This window comes from Hyla sarda, chromosome 4, assembly GCF_029499605.1.
Source record: "Hyla sarda isolate aHylSar1 chromosome 4, aHylSar1.hap1, whole genome shotgun sequence".
NCBI classification, from domain to species: domain Eukaryota; kingdom Metazoa; phylum Chordata; class Amphibia; order Anura; family Hylidae; genus Hyla; species Hyla sarda.
Genome location: NC_079192.1, coordinates 100,773,637 through 100,797,494, shown reverse-complemented (window position 1 = coordinate 100,797,494; position 23,858 = coordinate 100,773,637). Strand labels below are relative to the sequence as shown.

At 45.6% G+C, this 23,858-nt stretch overlaps 2 protein-coding genes across 2 annotated transcripts in view; one reads left to right on the top strand and one right to left on the bottom strand.

Moving 5' to 3' along the window:
* Positions 1-11,668, bottom strand: part of SELENOS (selenoprotein S) — a 33,174-nt gene extending 21,506 nt beyond the window's left edge. The window contains exons 1-3 of the mRNA XM_056571782.1: positions 11,512-11,668; positions 8,488-8,613; positions 6,394-6,500 (exon numbers count right to left, since the gene is read on the bottom strand). Of these exons, the coding sequence (XP_056427757.1) occupies positions 6,394-6,500; positions 8,488-8,613; positions 11,512-11,590 (312 nt within the window). The 5' untranslated portion in view covers positions 11,591-11,668. The remainder of the gene's footprint in view (positions 1-6,393; positions 6,501-8,487; positions 8,614-11,511) is intronic.
* Positions 11,669-11,712: 44 nt separating this feature from the next.
* The window catches only part of LOC130368310 (nucleoporin NUP35-like), a 29,019-nt gene continuing 16,873 nt past the window's right edge, over positions 11,713-23,858 (top strand). The window contains exons 1-5 of the mRNA XM_056571781.1: positions 11,713-11,862; positions 18,312-18,470; positions 20,494-20,618; positions 22,811-22,859; positions 23,425-23,566. Coding sequence (XP_056427756.1) covers positions 11,829-11,862; positions 18,312-18,470; positions 20,494-20,618; positions 22,811-22,859; positions 23,425-23,566 — 509 coding nt within the window. The 5' untranslated portion in view covers positions 11,713-11,828. The remainder of the gene's footprint in view (positions 11,863-18,311; positions 18,471-20,493; positions 20,619-22,810; positions 22,860-23,424; positions 23,567-23,858) is intronic.

Genomic DNA, 23,858 nt, shown 5'->3' with positions numbered 1-23,858 from the left:
AACTTGTCAATACAGATTTGTAAATAACTTCTGTTTAAAAATCTTAAAGGGGTACTCTGTCCAAAGGATGGGGGATAAGACCTCTGTCCGTCACGCCCCCTCCCATAGACATGAATGGAGGGGGCGTGGTGTGATGTCACAGGGGGCGTGGTGTCATGATCCCCACTATGGGAAACCAGCAATCTAAAAATACTGTTTAGAATGCCGGATGCCTAACGGAGATCGTAGGGAGTCCCAGCGGCGGGACCCCCGCGATCAGATATCTTATCCCCTATCCTTTGGATAGGGGATAAGATATCCAGGGGCGGAGTAACCCTTTAATAAGCCTTCCAGTACTTATCAGCTGCTGTAGGCTCTAGAGGAAGTTGTGTAGTTCTTTCCAGTCTGACCACAGTGCTCTTTGCTGGGTGCACGAAATTCAGCTTGGAATCTGAATGCAGCAGCCTCCTGTTGATTTGAATGGGAGTTCTGAGGAACTTGACTTCAGCTGAATATTGACTATGGCCAATCTTCCAGCGGAATACACCAGAGAACTTGCCGCAGACAAAAACTCTGATTCAGGAGCATTTCTGCTCTATGCAAAAGATCCTGGATTTACTAAGGACATTTAGCGAGGGAATTTCTTGCTAATTTCCTCGATGTGAAAGAATCCTTATAAAATTTAAAGCGTACCTGTCATAGTGCAAAAAAAAAGAAAAAAAGTGATATGTTACTCAGGACCCAATCCTGATCATGTGCATATAATTTGTATGTGTCTCTGACCTATATATCCAGAGATATAAGCATTTATCTGCTGGTGAGTTACTTTTTCATTGTGCAGGCTGGAGGGGGCGTGTCAGTCTGTCTCCCTCACAGGAGCAAGCCTGGGCAGTCAACCAATCAGTACTCTCTACTCTGTAACCCCTTCCTCTCTGGTTTTATGCTGTGTCATGTGTCAGAGGAAGATACTTGGAGCTTGCCTGCAGTAATCAGAAGACATTATGGTGAATTCATAACAGGATAAAATGTATAAATATAAGAATAGATCTTTATAAAATTAGTGCAAGAATTTTTTAGATAAAAGTACAGCATTTTTATGAATACATGTTCTATCTGTTTTATCTTCTCCTAGTAAAGCTGGATGCTAATCAGCATAGCTGTCACTATGTGTGTCATTCATCTTTCCAAGACTCCTGAATGTCTGATCAACTTCTTTGTCATTCAGGAGTCCGAGAAAGCTTTGACTATTTCATCATGCTGGGAGTTGTAGTTTAGTAACAACTGAAGCTGCAATGTTTGTAAATAACTGTGTTAGAGCAGTGTTGCCTCCAGCTGTTCTAAAACTACAGCTCCCAGCATGTCCACACATCCTTTATCTGTAGTTTTGCATACACAATAGTAATCTCCTTTACTGGATACCGGTATGCTTTACGGCCGGTATCCAGTATGCTGTTAAATCTAGACTAGTCTGTCTGGCTAAAAGTCAGGCGACCCCTAGTGGTGGCTATTTTGAGCTTGAATTTCAGGTGAAAATTAAAAAATTTTTTTAACAGGTGTATATTGTGAAATGTCATATTATAATGAGTCCTGCAATATATGAAAAGTTTTTAACAATGACAGTGCCTCTTTAATGAGGTCTTAGTCTTTCACAAAGTTCAAGTCTTTGGCAGTGATTCCCAACCAGGGTGCCTCCAGCTGTTGCTAAACTAAACTCAAACATGATGGGAGTTGTAGTTTTGCAACAGCTAGAAGCGCCTTGGTTGGAAAACACTGGTCTATGGCTAGTATGGGCTGTGCTCTCTTCCTATGATTCATGCAGAGATATGATGTATTATATCTGGCATTACACTCAGCTATGTTCACATTCCCACAGTCCCGGCTGCTCAGAGTAGGAGAAGACTCTGCCAGGACCTGGCTGTCAGTATTAGCTTTGGGAGAAGGAGCCAGCAGTTCATATTGCCAACATGACTATTGTTATGTTGGGTGAGGAACCAAGCCAAGACATCTCTCCTCATACGTGCTCATTTCCTAAAGTACAAGCAACCTTCCAAAAAAGAAGAACCCAGCCGGGCAATAAGCGAACCACAGGGTGTAGCCAGTCTCTGGGAGAATTGGCCTCTCTGCACGTAGGAGAGAAAATTTACATAGCTTTATTATTTTTACGGGGGACTAAAAGCTGTCAGATGAATTATGGTTTGTAATGTCTATAGCCAGCCTGAATCTTCTATTAATACGGTTATTATTTAATGAAATATCATGAGGCAGATAAGAATGTTATCATATACAGGTTCTGTGCACAGAGGACAAGCAGGGCTCTGTGCACCGAGGACAAGCGGGGCTCTGGGCACCGAGGACAAGCGGGGCTCTGGGCACCGAGGACAAGCGGGGCCCTGCGCACCGAGGACAAGCGGGGCCCTGCGCACCGAGGACAAGCGGGGCCCTGCGCACCGAGGACAAGCGGGGCCCTGCGCACCGAGGACAAGCGGGGCCCTGCGCACCGAGGACAAGCGGGGCCCTGCGCACCGAGGACAAGCGGGGCCCTGCGCACCGAGGACAAGCGGGGCCCTGCGCACCGAGGACAAGCGGGGCCCTGCGCACCGAGGACAAGCGGGGCCCTGCGCACCGAGGACAAGCGGGGCCCTGCGCACCGAGGACAAGCGGGGCCCTGCGCACCGAGGACAAGCGGGGCCCTGCGCACCGAGGACAAGCGGGGCCCTGCGCACCGAGGACAAGCGGGGCTCTGCGCACCGAGGACAAGCGGGGCTCTGCGCACCGAGGACAAGCGGGGCTCTGCGCACCGAGGACAAGCGGGGCTCTGCGCACCGAGGACAAGCGGGGCTCTGCGCACCGAGGACAAGCGGGGCTCTGCGCACCGAGGACAAGCGGGGCTCTGCGCACCGAGGACAAGCGGGGCTCTGCGCACCGAGGACAAGCGGGGCTCTGCGCACCGAGGACAAGCGGGGCTCTGCGCACCGAGGACAAGCGGGGCTCTGCGCACCGAGGACAAGCGGGGCTCTGCGCACCGAGGACAAGCGGGGCTCTGCGCACCGAGGACAAGCGGGGCTCTGCGCACCGAGGACAAGCGGGGCTCTGCGCACCGAGGACAAGCGGGGCTCTGCGCACCGAGGACAAGCGGGGCTCTGCGCACCGAGGACAAGCGGGGCTCTGCGCACCGAGGACAAGCGGGGCTCTGTGCACCGAGGACAAGCGGGGCTCTGTGCACCGAGGACAAGCGGGGCTCTGTGCACCAGGCTGTATGAGGGCTCATTTTTTTGCGCCATAATCTTGTACCATTTTGGTATTGATCTGACTTTTTAACTTTTTTTTCTGGGATATTATAAAAATTGCAAATCTGTGGTTTGGTATTTTTTTTTCCATTTACCGTACGGGATATATAATGTTATATTTTAATAGGTCGTACAATTACGCATGAAGCAATACCAAATATGTTTATTTTTATTATGTTTACATGTTTTTATATAGGAAAAGGGGGTGATTTAACTTTTAACATGGAAGGGGTTAATTCAGTGGTCTTCAAACTGTGGCCCTCCAGATGTTGCAAAACTACAACTCCCAGCATGCCCGGACAGCTAACGGGCATGCTGGGCGTCAGGCGATAGAAATTCCACATCTCTGGACAAGCAGGGCTCTGTGCACTGAGGACAAGCGGGGCTCTGTGCACCGAGCACAAGCGGGGCCCTGTGCACTGAGGACAAGCGGGGCCCTGTGCACCGAGGACAAGCGGGGCCCTGTGCACCGAGGACAAGCGGGGCTCTGTGCACCGAGCACAAGCGGGGCCCTGTGCACCGAGCACAAGCGGGGCCCTGTGCACCGAGCACAAGCGGGGCCCTGTGCACCGAGGACAAGCGGGGCCCTGTGCACCGAGGACAAGCAGGGCTCTGTGCACCGAGGACAAGCGGGGCTCTGTGCACCGAGGACAAGCCAGGAGTCCTACTTGTCTGTCCATACTCTCTGTATTTTGTTTCTGTATAGAGACACACAGGCAATAGCTGCAGGGACAAGACAGCAGTTTTTCACCCAAAAATAAACAGATTTTTTAACCATATTACGAAAGTACATATACTGTTATATGCCCTCGCTGCTCTATGTCTGATGCCCATTTGCTCCATGTGATGTGGGACTGTGCTCCTCTTGCACCATTTTGGGATGATGTGGGGTGCTTGATCAGGAGGGTTTATGGTTGCCCGATTGCTTTATCCGCTGTGTCATGTATTTTGGGCTATTTAGATGGGCTGGACGAGGACAGCGGTCTATACATAGGTATTGGCAGAATTCTATATCAGGCCCGTAAGTTAATTGCACAGCACTGGTTGAGAGCCTCCCCTCCTATATCCGAGCTGATTGCAAAGTTAAACCATATTATTAGATTGGAGAAAGGGGTATAATACAACCGGAAGGTCATGCATAAATTTCAACTCATCAGGGGCCCTTAGATTGATACCTCAGGGTTACTGTCTACATATTTACAGAGGACCCCCATAGAGGTGTTACTGGGGGGATCTGGGGGGGTCTGCATGCTAAATGTAGTCTGTTGTCTTGATCGTACTTTTTCTGTTTTTGGTGTCTTGTTGTTTCTTGTCTATCTGATGAGTTATGTCTTGTAGTTGTGTTCTTTTGTGTGGGTCACTCCATCGTCAGCAATTCCCCATTGTGTTTCCATATATTAATTGTCATTATGCAATATGGTTATACACTATAATAACTCTTTTCTGTTGTGCCTAATGCTGTATTACTTTACTTTTCATTATGTTGCCACTGTGAGGGTCAGACACGGAACTTGGGGGTGGGGGGGGAATAGTTTATTTTTGTGGGTGGGGGGGATTCATATCTGTGTGTTGTTTGTTTTATGCAAAACTGTTTAATAAAAATTTTCTGATTTTAAAAAAACATATACTGTTATATAATTATTTTTTTTTTTTTTTGCAAAAGATAGTTACGCTTTTAATCAGATCACAGACAGATGTTACTGAGCAGATCCTGCTGTTACAGGTCCAGCAGCAATCTAATATCTATCTAATCCAATAGTATTAAGAAAATAAGAAATCCAACTGGTAGTGTCAGATCCTTCATTTCACATTGATATAACCATCAGTGTCAGGAAGTAGCTCGGAATGGGCTGTACTCCTGCAATTATTCATGATCTCAGGGGCTCATTTATATGGGTCAGTTTTTGTCACATTAAATTTTAAGCAGCACACCCCATCAGAAAACTGAAAGGTATGACATCAGATTGATCAATAAATTTGGCTGATTGAGAGTACGCAAGCCCCAGTGTAAAGCGTCAGTGTGCAAAACTTTTAGATATGATACAGGTGAAGCAGTGACACATGCAACATTCTGAAGCCAATGTCTGTTTAGCTGAGAATAAAAAACATTAAAGACATCACCAAGTGACAGGTCCTTTATACCAAGTTTGCATCAATTCTACGAGCACCGGACCCAGTGCAGTAATGTTGTGACTTCTCAAAAAAAGTCTAAAATAATAAATCAGGCAGAAACAGACACACCACGAAAACCAGGCACACTTCAGCCAACAGGAAAGAAAGGTAGGCTGGAAGTTACACATTAAAAAAGGGCAAATTATAAATCTGCCTAGCACAGGAGAACACTCGCTGTGCCTCCGCCCAACCAAACTAGCTTGAATGACAGCATGAATGCAGGGAGAAGCCCACTACTTAGGGTGCCAATAAAGTCCGACTGGTGGGAGGAGAGCACAGCGAGTGACTGGAAACCACCTTGTCCCCTCTTCTGTGACTGGATAACACTGGTGGGGGCCCAGTTGAAAGTTTTTTTTCATTTTAAACTCTGTGCAGAACTGTGTGCAGCAGAGAAGAGCAGTCTCTGAACACTTAACTGTCAGGTGTTTGAAGACTTGGAGACCTGACAGGTTATTTTTAAGAAAAGGTTTAAGGGGAGAGATAAAAAAACACACCGGGGGCGACTCCTGATGAGGTATAGTCACTGGTGTGCACCCTCCACCCCACCACAGTGATATACCGACCTTGTTGGTAGTTGCACTTGAATGTGCAACAATAGTGATGACGGAAGGGAATGCGGGTACTGGCTGCTGCGATCCAACCATAGAATTTGAACGAAAAAGGAGTAGCAGCACAGGACAACGGAAATTGTTATTTTGGTAATGGGGACAACGCGTTTCGGCATTCACTAATGCATTCTTCAGGTCCACTAACAGTTCCCAGGTTCAGAATGTACAACGTGTAGGGTACTGGTCTGGATGTCCTGTTCAGTTTCTGTGTTACCAAAATAAAAATTTTCGTTGTCCTGTGCTGCTCGAGTCCTTCTTTTCCGTTCAAATTCTGTGCAGCGCCTCCTAAACCGGTTTTTCATTTTACCAGTCTCCATTTAAGAAAAAAGGACATCACTACTACCCACCTGTCTCTGCTTCTCTTTAAACCTCTCGGCCTGAGCATTGAGCTCCTCTTGCATCCTCATCCTGGCTGCAGCCACTGCTTCTTGTCTTCTAACCACATCATTTGGGTCTGCCAAGACAACTAGTATTACATCCATTGACAGGTAACAAATACACTAAAAGCATATTTTTATGAATGATCACACCTTATCATTGATGATAAACAACAGATGTATATTTAAAGGGGTATTCTGGGCAAAAGCATTTATCCCCTATCCTAAGGATAGGGGATAAGATGTCTGATCGTGGGGGGCCTGCTGCTGAGACCCCCTGTGATCTCCCTGCAGCACTCGCATTCTATGCGGGTGCTGAATCTCAAGTTTCGGAAACCACCGGGTTTCCGGGACTGGGGACATGACGTCACGTCATGCCCCCTCAATTCATGTCTATGGGAGGGGGCGTGACTGTCGTCACGCCCCCTCCCATAGACATGAATGGAGGGGGCGTGGCGTGACGTCACGTCCCCAGTCCCGGAAACTGGAGGTTTCCAAAACTGGAGATTCAGCACCCGCATAGAATGCGGGTGCTGCAGGGAGATCACGGGGGGTCTCAGCAGCGGGCCCCCCATGATCAGACATCTTATCCCCTATCCTTTGGATGGGGGATAAAATGTTTTTGCCCGGAATACCCCTTTAATCATTTTGTGTTCTTTCATTGGAAGACAATCATTACAACGAATGTGTGAAAAGGTAGCTTCCCCTTTAAGTCAATGCTGTAGCCATAAGGACAAACAAACATTCTTCCAAGGTATGGTAGGTTGCATACGATGTTGAATGGAACTGCACACAGTGCATAATCAGACAAGCTGAGGTTAATTCCTATTATGCAACATGTTTAAAATAATTTAGTACTGAAAATATGTCATTTTAGAACGACATATAAAACGTTTTTACATCAGAAGTTGAGAGAACAGCTCAGGAGCGGCGACCAGAAGATATCACCGCTGTAGTGCCATGGGGAGCAGTGGAGGCAAGTATGTCATTTTTTATTGTTTTAGTGCAGGGCGAGACTTTTACTACATTTTTTACATTTCCATGGTAAATTCCTTTAACTTGGTACCACAAGTCCAAAAAGAAACATTTCTGCCACACAGGCGTTTTCTCAAGCTTATACTTGTGTATCCTGCTCTCCCATAGACAGGGCATGGAGGGTTGTGGAGTGTCAACCACTACCGCTCCGTGCACAAGGAGAGCCAGTGTACTGAACAAAAGTCTTCAGAACACCGTGGGTACTAGACAGGAAATTGCGGGAGGTCCCAGCATTTGGAGCCCCTGCAATCAGATACTTGTCCATTATCCATTAGGATAGGTGATAAGAAGAAAAAGTACCGGAGTTCCCCTTTAAGGGTCAAGGCACAACATACCAGATCTTCACTGCAGCTTGGATGATTTCTTCCAATGCTGAAGACAAAGCAGCCTAATCTTTGCCCCTCTACTAGACTACAGATGACCACCCACATACATAAGGCAGCTGATGACCAAACACTGCCTCTGCCAACAGCGCTCTCTCCTGGTTCCCACATACACATGCACGCTTGACTCCAAGTCAATGTGCATATGTTTTCAGCGTTGAGACGAAAGAAAACCACTGCCAGACTCCTCTAGTGGCAGAATATCTTCCTAAGAACAAAAGGATGGGACAGTTTAATTCCAACATATTCACCCCCTCTCTCTTCTGGCATCAGCTCTCCAGGGAGAGTTAGGAAGAACCCATACACATTACACGGTTGGCCAGTCCCATCTAAATTGTCAGGTTCAGCTGACACTCCTCTAATGTGTATGGCCAGCTTTACTGTTTAGTAAAGGAGGTAAAAGGGCGAGATAAAATGCATGTCTCCGGGGATACATAAAAACACGTCTATCTTTGTTGCGCCATTTGGACTGCAACATGGGACAGAGTAGAGTATTATGGTAAATCCATTATTCTGATATCAGTACACCATATAGCTAATATTCCATCTTTCCTTTGACAGCTAAATTGTGCCATTCAAGTTATAGTTATAAGTAATGCTAAGTAAAACTTAAAAAGAAACAAGGCTAAAATATTACAATAATCACCTTCTGTGGACCTGGGTGGAGATGTCAGCAAGGAGCTGATGTTGTCGGAGAACCTCTGTTTCAGCATATACAGCAATACACAGCCCAACAGGATAAACCATCCATAGCTCGACAGCACTGTGCCCACTGAGGGAAGAACAGACATAATTAGAAATGCATTAAACACTGGCATCAAACATGCACTTTGCCAAATCCTAATACAAGGGCCTCTCATAACTCACACCAACATCTATACTGGCCTTGTGAATTGTCCCATTCTTATACCCAAGCACTGTCTGCTTGGGCAAAATGTATGAGAAGAAAATGAAATTTTGACTTTATGGTCATGAGGTCATATCCAGAGTAATGTGGACCTTATGAATTGGTATGGACACTGCAGCCATCACGTGGCCTCAACAGGGAGAAAAGGGGTTGGGACACCGCTCCCACCCCCTTGCCTTACCCCCTGGGACACCAATCCGATCCCCTAGCCTTACCCCCTGGGACACCAATCCGATCCCCTAGCCTTACCCCCTGGGACACCAATCCGATGCCCTAGCCTTACCCACTGGAACACCAATCCGATCCTCTAGCTTTACCCACTGGGACACCAATCAGATCCCCTAGCCTTACCCACTGGAACACCAATCAGATCCCGTAGCCTTACCCACTGGAACACCAATCAGATCCCCTAGCTTTACCCACTGGGACACCAATCCTATCCTCTAGCTTTACCCACTGGAACACCAATCAGATCCCCTAGCCTTACCCACTGGGACACCAATCCGATCCTCTAGCCTTACCCACTGGGGCACCAATCCGATCCTCTAGCCTTACCCACTGGGACACCAATCCGATCCTCTAGCCTTACCCACTGGAACACCAATCAGATCCCCTAGCTTTACCCACTGGGACACCAATCAGATCCTCTAGCTTTACTCACTGGAACACCAATCAGATCCCCTAGCCTTACCCACTGGGACACCAATCCGATCCTCTAGCCTTACCCACTGGGACACCAATCCGATCCTCTAGCCTTACCCACTGGGACACCAATCCGATCCTCTAGCCTTACCCACTGGAACACCAATCCGATCCTCTAGCCTTACCCACTTGGGCACCAATCCGATCCTCTAGCCTTACCCACTGGGACACCAATCCGATCCTCTAGCCTTACCCACTGGGGCACCAATCCGATCCTCTAGCCTTACCCACTGGGACACCAATCCGATCCTCTAGCTTTACCCACTGGGACACCAATCCGATCCTCTAGCTTTACCCACTGGAACACCAATCAAATCCCCTAGCTTTACCCACTGGGACACCACTCCTATCCCCTGACCTAACTCACTGGGATGCTGACTCCATTCACTAGCGTCATCCACTAGGAATCTGGCTGGCTTCATCCGGTGGGATGCTGTGCCAATCATGTAAATGTGCTAATGGCACATTGCAGCTGATGTTCAATGTTATGACTGGGACATTATATGAGGCCTAAAAAAAGGTATAATATTGATTACATAACAGTAATGTTAAAGGGGTAGTCCAGTGCTGAAAAACATATCCCCTATCCTAAGGATAGGCGATAAGTTTTAGATCGCGGGAGGTTCGACCGCTGGGGCCCCCCGGGATCTCCTGTACGGGGCCCCGGCAGCCCGCGGGAAGGAGGCGTGTTGACCACCGCACGAAGCAGTGGCTGACACACCCCCTCAATACAACTCTATGGCAGAGCCAGAGTGCTGCCTTCGGCAATCTAAAGCTCTGCCATAGAGTTGTACTGAGGGGGCGTGTCGGCCGCCGTTTTGTGCGGTGGTGAACACACCGCCTTCCCACGGGCTGCCGGGGACCCGTACAGGAGATCGTGGGGGGCCACAGCGGTCGGACCCCCCACAATCTGAAACGTATCCCCTATCCTTAGGATAGGGGATAAGTTTTTCAGCACTGGATATCTCCTTTAAAGAGTACCTGTCATGAGTTTGACATTTTTGTAATCCTCCCAGTTCACTACCAGCATCATGATGAACGCCCCCTGCCTTTATTTTTTATTTTCTGTTTGTTTTCTACCTTGATATTGTGCTATATTTTCTGCTCAGTTTCAGGTTCCGACTGGGAAGGGGCGTTACCCAGCAGGCCTGACCTCATCTGAAGCCATACAGGGGAGAACTTCCTCCCTCACACAGCTCAGAACAGTTCAGTGTGAGATGGTCTGTGATTGGCTGAGACTGCACACACCTCTCTCAACTCTGAACTCTACAGTGTATCAGCTCTGCCAAGCAACTTGCAAAGGGGACTATAATAATTGGGACAATATTTAGCACTATGCACTGAAGGCAACATGACTCTACAGTCTAGCTCAGCTCAAAGGCAAATGGAGCTGAAATATTCATCTCCAAACACTCTATACCCTGTGCTGAGCTGAGGTCCTACCTGCATTTTCTGACTTTTGTCTCTGCCAGGCTGCTGCAGGAGACAATCTGCAAGCAGGACTGCAGGCAGGACCAGAAGGAGAACCCTGTGGACAAAGTTTTCGGGGTTAATTTAACACAAAGTTCCAAAATTTTATTAAGAAGTATATTAGAAAGGTAATTGAAATAGGCTAATCTATAACATATTACATTTCTATTACAAATGACAGGTACCATTTAACATAATAACCTGCACCATTACCCACTTATGATTGCCCACACTGTACAACAGGGGTCAGGTCACCACAGTGGATCCATATTGAGAGAGTTCCCTGTGTCCCCCCCATCAGTACCCCCACAACCCAATTATAGGGTGCTGATGGGTTCCCATGGCAGGCAAAAAAAAATACACATTTCTCCCTTACAAAATATATTATTTTTGTAAGAATTAAGAAAAATCCAGGTTTTTGATGTTGATAACTAAAACAAAAAAAGAGAAACATTTTATTTATTGTTAACAACAAAAAAGGCCGAGATCTCTCAATCTGCCATAATGTACATGTCCCTGCGACATGACTGTGACCCCCTGGTGCCCCCCATAGGCCAGCAGCAGCACTGCACTCCATCCTCCCGTACCTACCTGCCTCCTGGAAGAAGGCGCTCCATTCCACCTCTATATCGGGCTTGGCCGCCGGGACCTCCTGGTCCCCCAGTTCCATGCTGACAGTGCCAAAAATCCTCAGATCCGGCTTCTCTGTGTTTACCAATCACAGCTCAGGATGACGTGTCTCGTTCTGACGTCGCTACCAGGGAGACGGAACCATCGTGCGTCTCACGCCTCGCTCTGGTGATGACAGGCGGACACGTGACTGACGGAGAGCTGAGATTCCCGGAATCTCAGAAGGGATTGGCGGGTAACTTTCCTGGCCCATGTGACGCCGGGCTGATCCCGCAGACATGGCTGCCTTCTTCTTGGAGCCTCTGGCACTGGGTCAGTAAAGCTTCCTTTACGTTTTGATAACTTCGGGCTGTCTGTATCGTGCGTTTCGGCTGTGCGGTAACGCCGAGTGTGAAATGTGAGCTGAGCCTCATTGCACTTGGTGCCTGCGGTTTATTGAGCTGCCTTCCGTATACTGTTATCATGTGAGTGGTCCTCCGCCTATGCAAAACTACAACTCCTATCCAGGCATGCTGAGAGTTGTAGTTTTGGTAATTGTAACAATATTGTAATTGAATGGTACTAACCTGTGGTATTGCTGTTGTATTTGGGTTGCAGACTGGCTTGCAACAGATAAAGACATTCTATAGCAGCAATTCTCATCTTGTGTGCCTCCAGCTGTTGCAAAACTACAACTCCCAGCATGCCTGGACAAAAGAGGTAACAATGCCAGTTCTGCAGCCTGTAGAATTGTGTTTTTTTTTTTTTTTTTACCTGTGTGTCTCCAGCTGTTGCAAAACTACAACTCCCAGCATGCCTGGACAGCCGTTGGCTGTCCAGGCATGCTGGGAGTTGTAGTTTTGCAACAGCTGGAGACATACAGGTTCAAAAACACAACTCTACATGCTGCAGAACTGGCACCATGACCTCTTTTGATCAATGTGGTGCCAGGAGTGGGACCTCCACAGATCTAATATTGATGATTAGAGATGAGCGAACTTACAGTAAATTCGATTCGTCACGAACGTCTCGGCTCGGCAGTTGATGACTTATCCTGGATAAATTAGTTCAGCTTTCCGGTGCTCCGGTGGGCTGGAAAAGGTGGATACAGTCCTAGGAAAGACTCTCCTAGGACTGTATCCACCTTTTCCAGCCCACAGGAGCACCTGAAAGCTGAACTAATTTATGCAGGAAAAGTCAGCAACTGCCGAGCCGAGAAGTTCTTGAGGAATCGAATTTACTGTAAGTTCGCTCATCTCTATTGATGACCTATGCTAAGGATGAGCCGTACATTATTATAGGCAGGACAACCTCTTTTACTTGCATCACGCCCGTCTACACATTTGCGTGGCACAGTGAATCATAGGACGGGTTGTTCTTGATGCCCTGGTAAGTTGGCAGTTGTCTAAATAATATGCTGAAATATTAAAGCATGGGCCCCATTGACTTAAAGGGGTACTCCCGTGGAAAACTTCATTTTTTTTTTTTTTTTTAAATAACTGGTGCCAGAAAGTTAAACAGATTTGTAAATTACTTCTGTTGAAAAATCTTAATCCTTCCAGTACTTATTAGCTGCTGAATACTACAGAGGAAATTCTTTTCTTTTTGGAACACAGCTCTCTGCGGACATCATGACCACAGTGCTCTCTGCTGACACCTCTGTCCATTTTAGGAACTGTCCAGAGTAGCATATGTTTGCTCCTACTCTGGACAGTTCCTAAAATGGACAGAGATGTCAGCACAGAGCTCTGTGTTCCAAAAAGAAAAACATTTCCTTTGTAGTATTCAGCAGCTAATAAGTACTGGAAGGATTAAGATTTTTTTCATAGAAGTAATTTACAAATCTGTTTAACTTTCTGGCACCAGTTGATTTAAAAAAAATAAAATAAAATAAGTTTTCCACGGGAGTACTCCTTTAAATTGCTCAAACTGAGTTAACTACTGATTACATTGCAGTCAATTCTAAAATATTTACGTTTATTGACCTTAAAGTTTAACGTGCTGCTCTTTTTAAAGGGGTACTCCAGGGTTTGAAAACTTTCCCCCTATCCACAGCATAGGGGATAAGTGTCTGATCGTGGGGGGGGGGGGGGGGGAGGAGTTGTTAGGTCCGACCTCTGGGACTCCAATGAATCAAAGTGGCGTCAGAGTCTCCCTCTGCTCGGACGATGTGCACCCTCCATGCATTCTCTATGGTAGATCCAGAGATACTCGAGTACTGTACTCCCATATAGAATGCACAAGGATTATATTGACCCTGCTCCGTGCATGGGAGAGACGGGCCCCGTTCTGGACATTGCAGGAAGAGCAGGGCCCCATTCTAGCCTAGAATTACCACGTCTTTGTTCTGAGATTTGGGGCTGTATGGTGGATTATTATGCTAAAACTCTGCAAAAACTTAAAGCAAAACTGTCGTCAGTGTCACCTGCACTCACCTATTGTTACAGACAGACAGTGCGGATGACACTGATGATAGTGTTACTTACCCACGATCTGTGGTCCAGTTTGTCTTCCTTATTCCGGTGGCAGGCTTGGTGCTTGGCAGGAGCATTCTGACATTAACGCTGCTGGGTCCTGCTGCAAGCCGGTGTGGGGAAGCAGCAGTGGTGATGTCAGCATGCTCCTGCATTGCACCAAGCCTGCCACCGGAATAAGGAAGATAAGAGGATCGAGCATAGGTAAGTATCATTATCTGTTACCTGCACAACACGCCTGTACCAACAGGTTAGTGCAGCATTCACCGATGACAGATAAAGGAGTACCGTATTTTTCGCCATATAAGACGCTCCGGCATATAAGACGCACCCAATTTTAAAGGAGGAAAATCTAGAAAAAAAAGATTCTGAACCAAATACTGTAGTAAAATATTTTATATCAGTATAGTTCCCCCACAATAGTTGGCAGTATAGTTCCCCCACAATGGTAGGCAGCTCCTCCCCCCTCCCCCCCACAATGGTTGGCTGTATAGTTCCCCCACAATAGTTGGCTGTATAGTTCCCCCACAATGGTTGGCAGTATAGTTTCCCCACAATGGTTGGCAGTATAGTTTCCCCACAATAGTTGGCAGTATAGTTTCCCCACAATGGTAGGCACTGGCAGCTCCCCCCCACAATAGTTGGCAGTATAGTTCCCCCACAATGGTAGGCAGCTCCCCCCCCCCCCCCTCCAAAATGGTAGGCAGCTCCCCCCCCCCCTCCACAATGGTTGGCAGTATAGTTCCCCCACAATGGTTGGCAGTATAGTTCCCCCACAATGGTTAGCAGTATAGTTCCCCCGCAATAGTAGGCAGCTCCCCCCCACAGACATACAGCTTCCAGCCATATACAGTGTATGGCTGGAGGCTGTATCTCTGTGTGCTGCCCCCACAGTGATCCGGTCACTGCTCCTCTGGCCCAGTGTCACATCTACTGCTATGGCCTATGGACCATAGCAGTAGGTGCCGGGACCGGAGGAGCGGTGACCGGAACGCTGAAGATTACACACCGCCGGTCACTCACCAGGCCCCGGTCGGCGTGCGTCTTCCTCCGGTCCTCCGGCGCCTCTATGGTTGTACGCACGGGACGTCACTGAGGTCCCGTGCGTACAACCATAGAGAGGCAGAGGATCGCAGGAAGACCGCAGGAGGACCGGAGGAGGACGCGCATCGGCCGGGGAATGGTGAGTGACCCGCGGACAGCCTTATGTCCCGAAGAGATTTTTCGGGACATAGGGATGTCCGGCATAGGAAAACCTATGATTATCTGCCCGGGCCGGCTCCTGTGTGCGGCTGCAGGCGGGGGCCGGCCAGAGCAGGTAAAAACTAATACTGTATATTAAAAACCAGGGGGCCTCCAGCTGTTGTGAAACTACAACTACCAGCATGCCCAGACAGCCTTTGCCGGTCCGGGCATGCTGGTAGTTGTAGTTTCAGAACAGCTGGAGGCCCCCTGGTTTTTAGTATACAGTTATTAGTAATTCACTTGCCCGGCGCCCGGAACTGTATGTTCCAGGCATAGGGCAATAAACATAGCCGGTGTGAGGTGAAAAATTCACCGGCGGTCATGAGGCTGCTGCGGGTGGGGAGCGGGTAGTCAGCGCTGTACCGCACCGCCGCAGCCTCTGTACTTACCGCTGACTTCCCGCTCTCGCCCGCAGCAGCCTCGGGCGTATATTCGCCGTATAAGACGCACCAACTTTTCCCCCCACGTTTTGGGGAAGAAAAAGTGCGTCTTATACGGCGAAAAATACGGTAATCCGGAATATGAAAATGTATCCCCTATCCTAAGGAAAGGGGATACTTTTCAGATTGCTGGGGTCTGACCACTGGAACCCCCTGCAATCTCTTGTGCGGGCCCCGGCAGTCCACAAGAAGGGGGCGTGTTCGACCACCGCACAAATCAGCGGCTGAGATGCCCCTCAATACAACTCTATGGGAGATTCGGAGCCCTGCATTCGGCAATCTCCGTTCTGCCATTGAGCTGCATTGAGGGGACGTGTCGGCCCCCGCTTCGTGCTATTTAGCCGGAGAGGGGGTCCCAGCGTTCGGCTCCCAGCGATCGGCTCCCCACAATCTGAAACTTTTCCGATCTCCTTAGGATAGGGGATACGTTTTTGTATCCCGGATTACTCCTTTAAGGCAAAGGATTATGCAATAATAGAGAAGGTAAATTACTAGCCTTCTGCTTAAAAGAAACGCACACAAAATCTAAGATTCCATAGTTACTTGATATTATTTCTGGCAGCAAGATCTCTATTTATCTGCTGAGTTCTGTACAGTGACTGTATGGAGGCAAGCATAATAAAGGGGGCATTGCCATTTTACCCATGACACCACATCCCATTTATTTAATATGCACACCCCCTACAGTCACTATACAGAACTCAGCCACACACAGTCCATATGAAAATAAAGTCCCACCCATCTGACAGATCAACTGAATCAATCAGAGGGGACTATAAAACTCCACTATGATAGGTCTCCACAAAGGTTTTTCTCTGACAATTTTTGGAAAACAGCCACTGCAGTTTTTGAGTCAATGCTTGACTTAAGAAGTTGACTGCTTGGACCCCAGATGAGATAGCGACACTACTGAAATGCATCGGGTTATGTTATATTTTAAGTCAGGCTTCATAGAAGAAGTAATTCAAGGGGCACTGTCAGATCCAAAAACTTCTTATATGTTGTTACAGATTAAAAACCTTTTGTAATATGGTTGTTTGAATTTTTTTTTAAATATTTAATAAAGAAAACGGCTCCTGATAATCCCACCACTAGGGGTCCCCATACCTACTGGGACACTAACCAGTCCTGCAGCATCAGACTTGTTTGTGAGTCATGGACAAGGCTGCAGGAGCAGACACACCTCCCTCCCACCCTTCCCCTGAGAGGATTTCTAACACTATGAGCAAATGAAAAAAGGTATTTATATAATAAATATAGGTGATAGAGGCATAACAATTACATGTATATGGTCAGGAGCCCGCACCATATCTGGACGTGCAGATCAGTGCTAGGCAGCGCTGTAGCTGCATAAACCCGAGCCCACTGCGGAGCTCCGGCATTGCTAGGGGGACGGAGTCTCTGCTAGAAGCGTACGCTGCAGCACCCGCCCTACACCCGACGTATAAGACGACCCTCCCACTTTGGAAAAGATTTTCCTGGGTTTAAAAGTCGTCTTATAAGCCGGAAAATACGTTAATTATTTTTATTCCTGACAGGTACACTGCAAGAACAAGTAATGTGCCGCCTTCTTCTGCATTTTCTATTGGGACGTGTGGGATGTTTGTTTTTCTACCACTCCTGTATGTAAATGTGCAGCACATATACAGCTTGTTGGATGTGATTTGAAAAAGGTTCTTCTACGAGTTGCAGAGAACTTACTAACCTGGTGGGTTTTTGACCCGAAAAGTGGCTTAAATACACAGTGATGTTATGGTGCTCAAAAAACAATAAAAATATTGCTACTTCTATGACACAATAAATAGAATGTCCGCTCTTTTCCATTATAAGTCAGTGTGGTCTGTCGGCTCTATTGATTTGAGCAGAGCTTTAGAGGTCTTAGGCTATGTTCACACGGGGGAATGTCCGCAAGGAAAATTTCTCTGCAGACATTCCATTGACAGGGGAGCGCAGCAGAACGTGCCGGCACTAGGACCGCTCAGAAATGCTCAACGGCAATCCTCAGAAAGAATAGACAAGTCTATTCTTTCTGCGGAAGCGGAAATCCGAATTTCCACGGCAGAAACACCTGCTGCAGGAATTCTGCTGTGTGAACAGTGCAGCAGAATCCTATTGAAATCAATGGGACTTAGCTGAAGCAGAATATCCGTGTGAAATTCCGTGCAGAAATTCTTACATGTGAACATGGCCTTAAAGTAATTTACATGTTTTTTTTTTAAAGAAATAACAGATGGTAATCCAATAGCATCCTGTTGCCATAGACTTGTATGCAAAAATGGATTCGCCAGGCCTTTTTTTTTAGGAATGTCAGACGTTTATCTGTCTAAAGCCAAAAATGTGTGTAATTTCTGCCATAAAATTTGGGCGTCATTTTGCACATTTACTTGATGTGGGAGCACTAGGACCGCAGAAATATTGAACAGGTTCAATGATCCTTTGGACACTGAAATCGGGATTTCTGCGGCAGAAACCTTTCCGCCTTGTGCACAGTGCAGCAGAATCCCATTGAAGTCAGTCTAAATATTGATCTAGATATTATGAGGTGTTAACATATTCCTCCTGGGTGATAATGAAAATGTTTTGTCTTTTTTGATGCACATTACTAATTTTCATTTTCCCACAGGTGGAGAACCAATGGTAACAGGCTCGCCAACATTGCCGAAACCAGGGGCCAGTGCCCAGTTTTTGCCTGGTTTTCTAATGGGTGATCTTCCAACACCGGTGACTCCACAGCCCCGCCAGTCATTAGGATTTATGGAGGCACGATCTCCTGGATCGGGAGGTAATGTATGAGTGGAAAAAGCTGGTCAATCAAGCTGCCATCAGTAAAATGACTAAATATATAAATATATATATATATATATATATATATATATATATATATTAGGGATGTACGATATGGGGAAAATGTGCGATTGCGATTATGGGCCTAAATATTGCGATATTGATATGTGATCTAATAAATAAATGGTGAAATCCCACCATTTCATGTCCAATCTCCTCCATTTTACAACTATGCACCCATTTTATGCACACCGTCCATTTCACATCTCCTCCATTTAATTTCTATCTCCCTCCTGTCACTTTCTCCCCTCATGGTCACATCTTCCTCCATCACATTTCCCCCCCTATGTCACATTCCCCCCTCATGGTCACATCTTCCCCCTATGTCACATTTTGTACTGCAGCAATACGCGAGGTTTTCAAATCGCTAACCTAGTGTTTTTGCTGCTGAAAAAGACCAGCCAATCGCTGGCTTGACACGTGATACTACTGCGGCCAGTGATTGGCTGAAAAGGGAAAGGTCCTACTGCTTGTATGAAGAAGAGATGAGACATCAGACCGCACGGAGGGAAACAGCATCTGCAGGAACCGGGAGTAGGTGAGCAGAGTTTTTTTTTTTTTTTTTTTTTTTTTTTCCTCCCGCCGCCCTTTTACTTAGCTCAGTGTTTTTCTACCAGGGTGCCTCCAGCTGTTGTGAAACTACTACTCCAAGCATGCCTGGACAGCCTTTGCATGCTGGGAGTTTTAGTTGTGCAACAACTGGAGGCACCCTGGTTGGGAAACACTGACTTTTAGTATTTAAATTTTATTTTTACCTGCTCTGGCCGGGGGGCCATATCGCAAAAAGCAGTCCTAATTATATAAATATATATACACACACATACATAACTGGAAGAACCTGGTCAATCAAGCTGCCATCTGTAAATAAATAATTTATATTTATATGTGTGTTCATAAGTGGCCACATGATTACTCACTTGCCGTATATCCCTCACTGGTGCTGGTCGGTGCTTCCTCCATACAGACCCATTGGAAATGCAGGCTCATCCAGTCACTAGGGAAGTTGGCGGCATGTAAGTCTATTAAATTTTTTTATTATTTTCGGACATACTGCTTTTTGAATGTAACATTTTTTCCGAAATACCACTATAATTTCAATACATTGGAACTGTAGCCAGCAGAAGATCTGGTCATTTGATCTCACAATAGATACAATATCACTGCAATCTAGCAGATACCGCTATTTCTTGCTGTATTTCTGTGTTGTATGTTATGGTTTTTAAAATATGATTATTAAAAAAAAATGTCCTGAAGGCCCAAAATAGGCTGCATTTTTTATGTGTTAAAAAGCAAATCAACAGCAGGGCTCATACTGACCTGCTGGTACTGGGTGATGGTGCAGATGACAACAGTGTTTTTATTTTTCGGCTCCACCTAGGAGATATTAACAACATTAGTAATATGCAAATAAACATGTTTGGTACACCGGGGGTGTTTTCTAGCCCCTAAATGCAATGCTATGCCCCGCTGTCATGATCAGCGTCACTTGCATCACCCAGTACCATCAGGTTAGTATAGGCAATCCTTTAAGATGAGCATACTCTGCCCTGTTATACAGAAATATGTGGCTGGAATGAAATTTGAATTTTAATTGTTGGCCGAGAAGCCTTCCCATTAATTTCCAATGAGGAGTGGATCCACATTATGGGAAATGATATCTCCCAATGAAGTGGCACTAGCTTGTATCTTGCCCATCCAGGTTATTGCCAGTTTACAAGCACTGATCAACTCTATACAAGTCTTGCAGCAGTTCACTTCCATTTTTATTCATGGCACGTCCCCCTTACAAAGAGAGATTTTCTGCTTATATGATGTGATCATCCGACAAACAAGTGTTTGCTTATTTATTGGCTGATCAATGGGCCTTTTATATGGAGCAATATCCAGGAATGCTCACCCATTTAGTAAATATTCGCCTTAAGCCACAGATTTATACCATGTTTTCTTTCATGCTGCTTTAGGTGGTTCTCCTCCTCAGCCTGTAGTTCCTGCTCCTAAGAAGAGTAGTGCACCCCCTGTTGGAAGCATATACGATGACCTTTTCCTTCCAGGTCTTAATACTACACCTTTAAGTTCCAGAAAGCAGGTAAAGTAATTGTTTTCCCTTTGTTTGAGTTTTTAAACCAGTTACCAGGTATATCAACAGTGTGGACCCGCTGAATGTTTTCTGCAACTGATCTGCATCAGAGCAGCAGCGTGTGAATATGCCCTCCTAAATATAATAATCTTAGATACTAGGGCTGCATAATTTGGGGAAAATTACACTTCAGGGTCTGTCCCACCCCAATTTCTGTCCCGGTGTCTTCTGTGGTTTCTTCTTCAGAGACAAGCAGCTGGTTACACTTGCAGGACCTTCCTGCTCGGCCAATCACTGGCAGAAACAGGACACTGCTGTAAACAGTGATTGGCTGTACAGGAAGGTCTTTCTACAACTAGCAGTTTGTCTCTAAAGAGGAAAGCACAAAATACATTGGGACAGCATGGAGAAGAGCTGTATCTACGGCAGGCACAGGGCAAGTTTTTTTTTTTTATAGTTTCCCCTACGTCCTGCACCATATGTCACACACACAAAGACATGGGGGTCTGGCTGGGGCCAGGCTGCTTCTCAAGTTAAATGCAAAACAAGAATTGTATGATTTTGCAGCTTCTATCGCCATTTCATTGTTTTTGTGATATATCTTGCAGTCCTATTGGATACATTGTGGAATACATTTTCTTTTTTTTTTAACTGTAATCCTACTGTATTTCTCTGGACAAATCACAACCCGAACGTGTGAGCCTCTGACCCGAATGGTTATAGCCCTGCAGTAACGTCGCACTTAATATGGGGTGTTCCACACAAACAAAAAGTAGATGATCAAGCACATACATTTCCTTAAGAGTAGGAGAATACACAACCACAAAATACGGCATGTGTGGCTTTACCCTAAGGGGAATGTTCACATGTACAGGATCTGCTGCATATTATTGCTGTATATTTTCTGTAGCTGATTTTGCCACCCATTAATGTCAGTGGATAGCATAATCAGTTGCAGAAAATATGCAGCAGATCCTGTACGTGTGAACGTACCCCAAAAGCGAATCTTCCGTTTATTAGAGCATATAAAAATTTGCAACAACATGGACGTCAATCTTATACAGATAAGATTTGACGCGTTTCATTGTTGTAAGTCTTAGTCATAAATCTGATTTATGACTAAGACGTTCAGCATTTCTGGACCCTCCAATAATAATAGAAGGCTAGTACTGCAAAGCGGATTTCTTGGTTAATTTTTGTTTTCATTTGGGATTTGGAAGAAGGCCAATGAACCAGGATTGTCAATCTGTATGCAGCCATATGTCCTCAGCACCTTTGTCAATATACAGCAGCAGCATCAAGGTCCCTATTATTGACATTTTATCTGTTTCCTATCAAGTGCATTAAGGATCTCCATAGGATTGTTTCATTTGTTGTGATTTGAGTCAAGGGCTGCATTTGTGGGCTGCATAATGTGGCATGTTGACCTCCACTGAGGTATGCCAGTAGGATTTTGAAGAACAGCTAGAAAGGGCAACTAATTATGTTAAGGTTTGGAAAGATGAAGGGGATCCCTTATTTTTGGGCTTTGTGATGAAAGTTAAATACCATCCTAAAAACATACACACATACATAATCTGCTGCGGAAAATGCATGATTTTAATGGGTCTGTAGCAAATATGCAAGTGGAGTTTCCGCTGTGGAAAACCTGCAGCAGATTATGTATGTGTGAACATACCCTTATAAGAAGTCAGTGAGTAGAGTGTCTGAGTGGAAAGCCTTTTAATTCCTTTCATCTGACTTAATAGCTTTGCTGGTTGTATGTTTTACTTACTGATCGCTCAGTGGGTGAAGGATGAGTTTTAATGACGATTCTCATTTATAAAACACATTATCTTCAACTGTTATGATTTTGAGAGGAGTTAAACCAGTTTAACTCGCATTCTCAGCAGGTCTCAGGAGTGAGACCCAGTGCAATCTAAAAATTTACATGTCTGGATGACATACCAAAGATTTGTACAAGGGACAGCAATGCTTTAAAGACTACAACCCCAAAAGAAAGAATGGAGATTGAGATGGAAATCCATTTATTAATCGTAGGTGGCCTGTGGTACATCCAATTTATTAAAATAGTTTTGCAGGCCCAGTTTGTTAGTTTTGCTATTTTGTATACTGTTCAAAGCAAATGTAGCCAACTTCTGCATTGGGTTGCATGTTATCGTGTTTCGTGATATATCTATCTTGTTCTTTCTCCAATGCAGACTACTTTCACTGCAGGACTTCCACCAACTCCATTATCTCCATACACATGTAAGTAAGGTTTAGTCCCCAATACAAGCTACAATTGTTTCCACTGGATTAATAAAGTTCTATCTCTGTTAGCCATTGCTTGCTTATTAGCGGATTGCATATACAGTGTTTCCTCCAATCTCCACCAGTATATAAATAAAGGGTGAACACAGCCTAGAGTTTAAGGGGTTGTACACTTTGTACAGCATCTGCTTATAAGACAATAAACTGCAAGTACGTATAACTACTGATGGGCACCCAAACCCTCCCTCTGTGCCTAATATAGATCATGTGTATAGCTATCATCAGTGTCTAGCTGTAGAAGGAGCCACTTACCTGTCTGCTATACCTTTTTGATGGTATTATGGCCTATACCTTCATTGTAACACCGAAATATGAAATAAGTAGACCTAAGATTTAATGTTGTCACATCTGGTAAATGATCTGCAGCCCTCATACATAGTGAGTGGTTTAGCAGGGCCAGCAGTACAGGGCTCTTAGTATCCCCTTATATAATATAAATATATAGCTAATATTATTTTACTCTGTGCTCATTATTAATATAATCCTAATTTTTTATAAACAGCTTCTAGTGTATTCCGTCCAGCTGCCATTGGGCAAAGTAGAGAAGCCATGTTATCACCTGCTCATATGGATCCATTTTACACACAAAGCAATTTTTCGACCTCAGATGACCATCTGGATAATACATGGGTTACGGTATATGGGTGAGCTATTGCATTTTTAGTTTTTTCGACAAGAGAGTAAAGAGAGATTGTAAGATATGTTTGCTCAGGCTCGGAATACACTCCACTATCAACCACTGCTTGGTGCATTTTTTTATGGAGATGCTATGAATAATTATCATTTTCCAGTATCCATAACCAGCGATGTTGTTGTTCTCCAAAAATGCATCCAGACCCCTTTTTGAACTATTTTACAAAGTTCACCATGACCACCTCCTCAGGCAGATAATTCCACAGTCTCACTGCTCTTACAGTAAATAATCCCCGTCTGTGC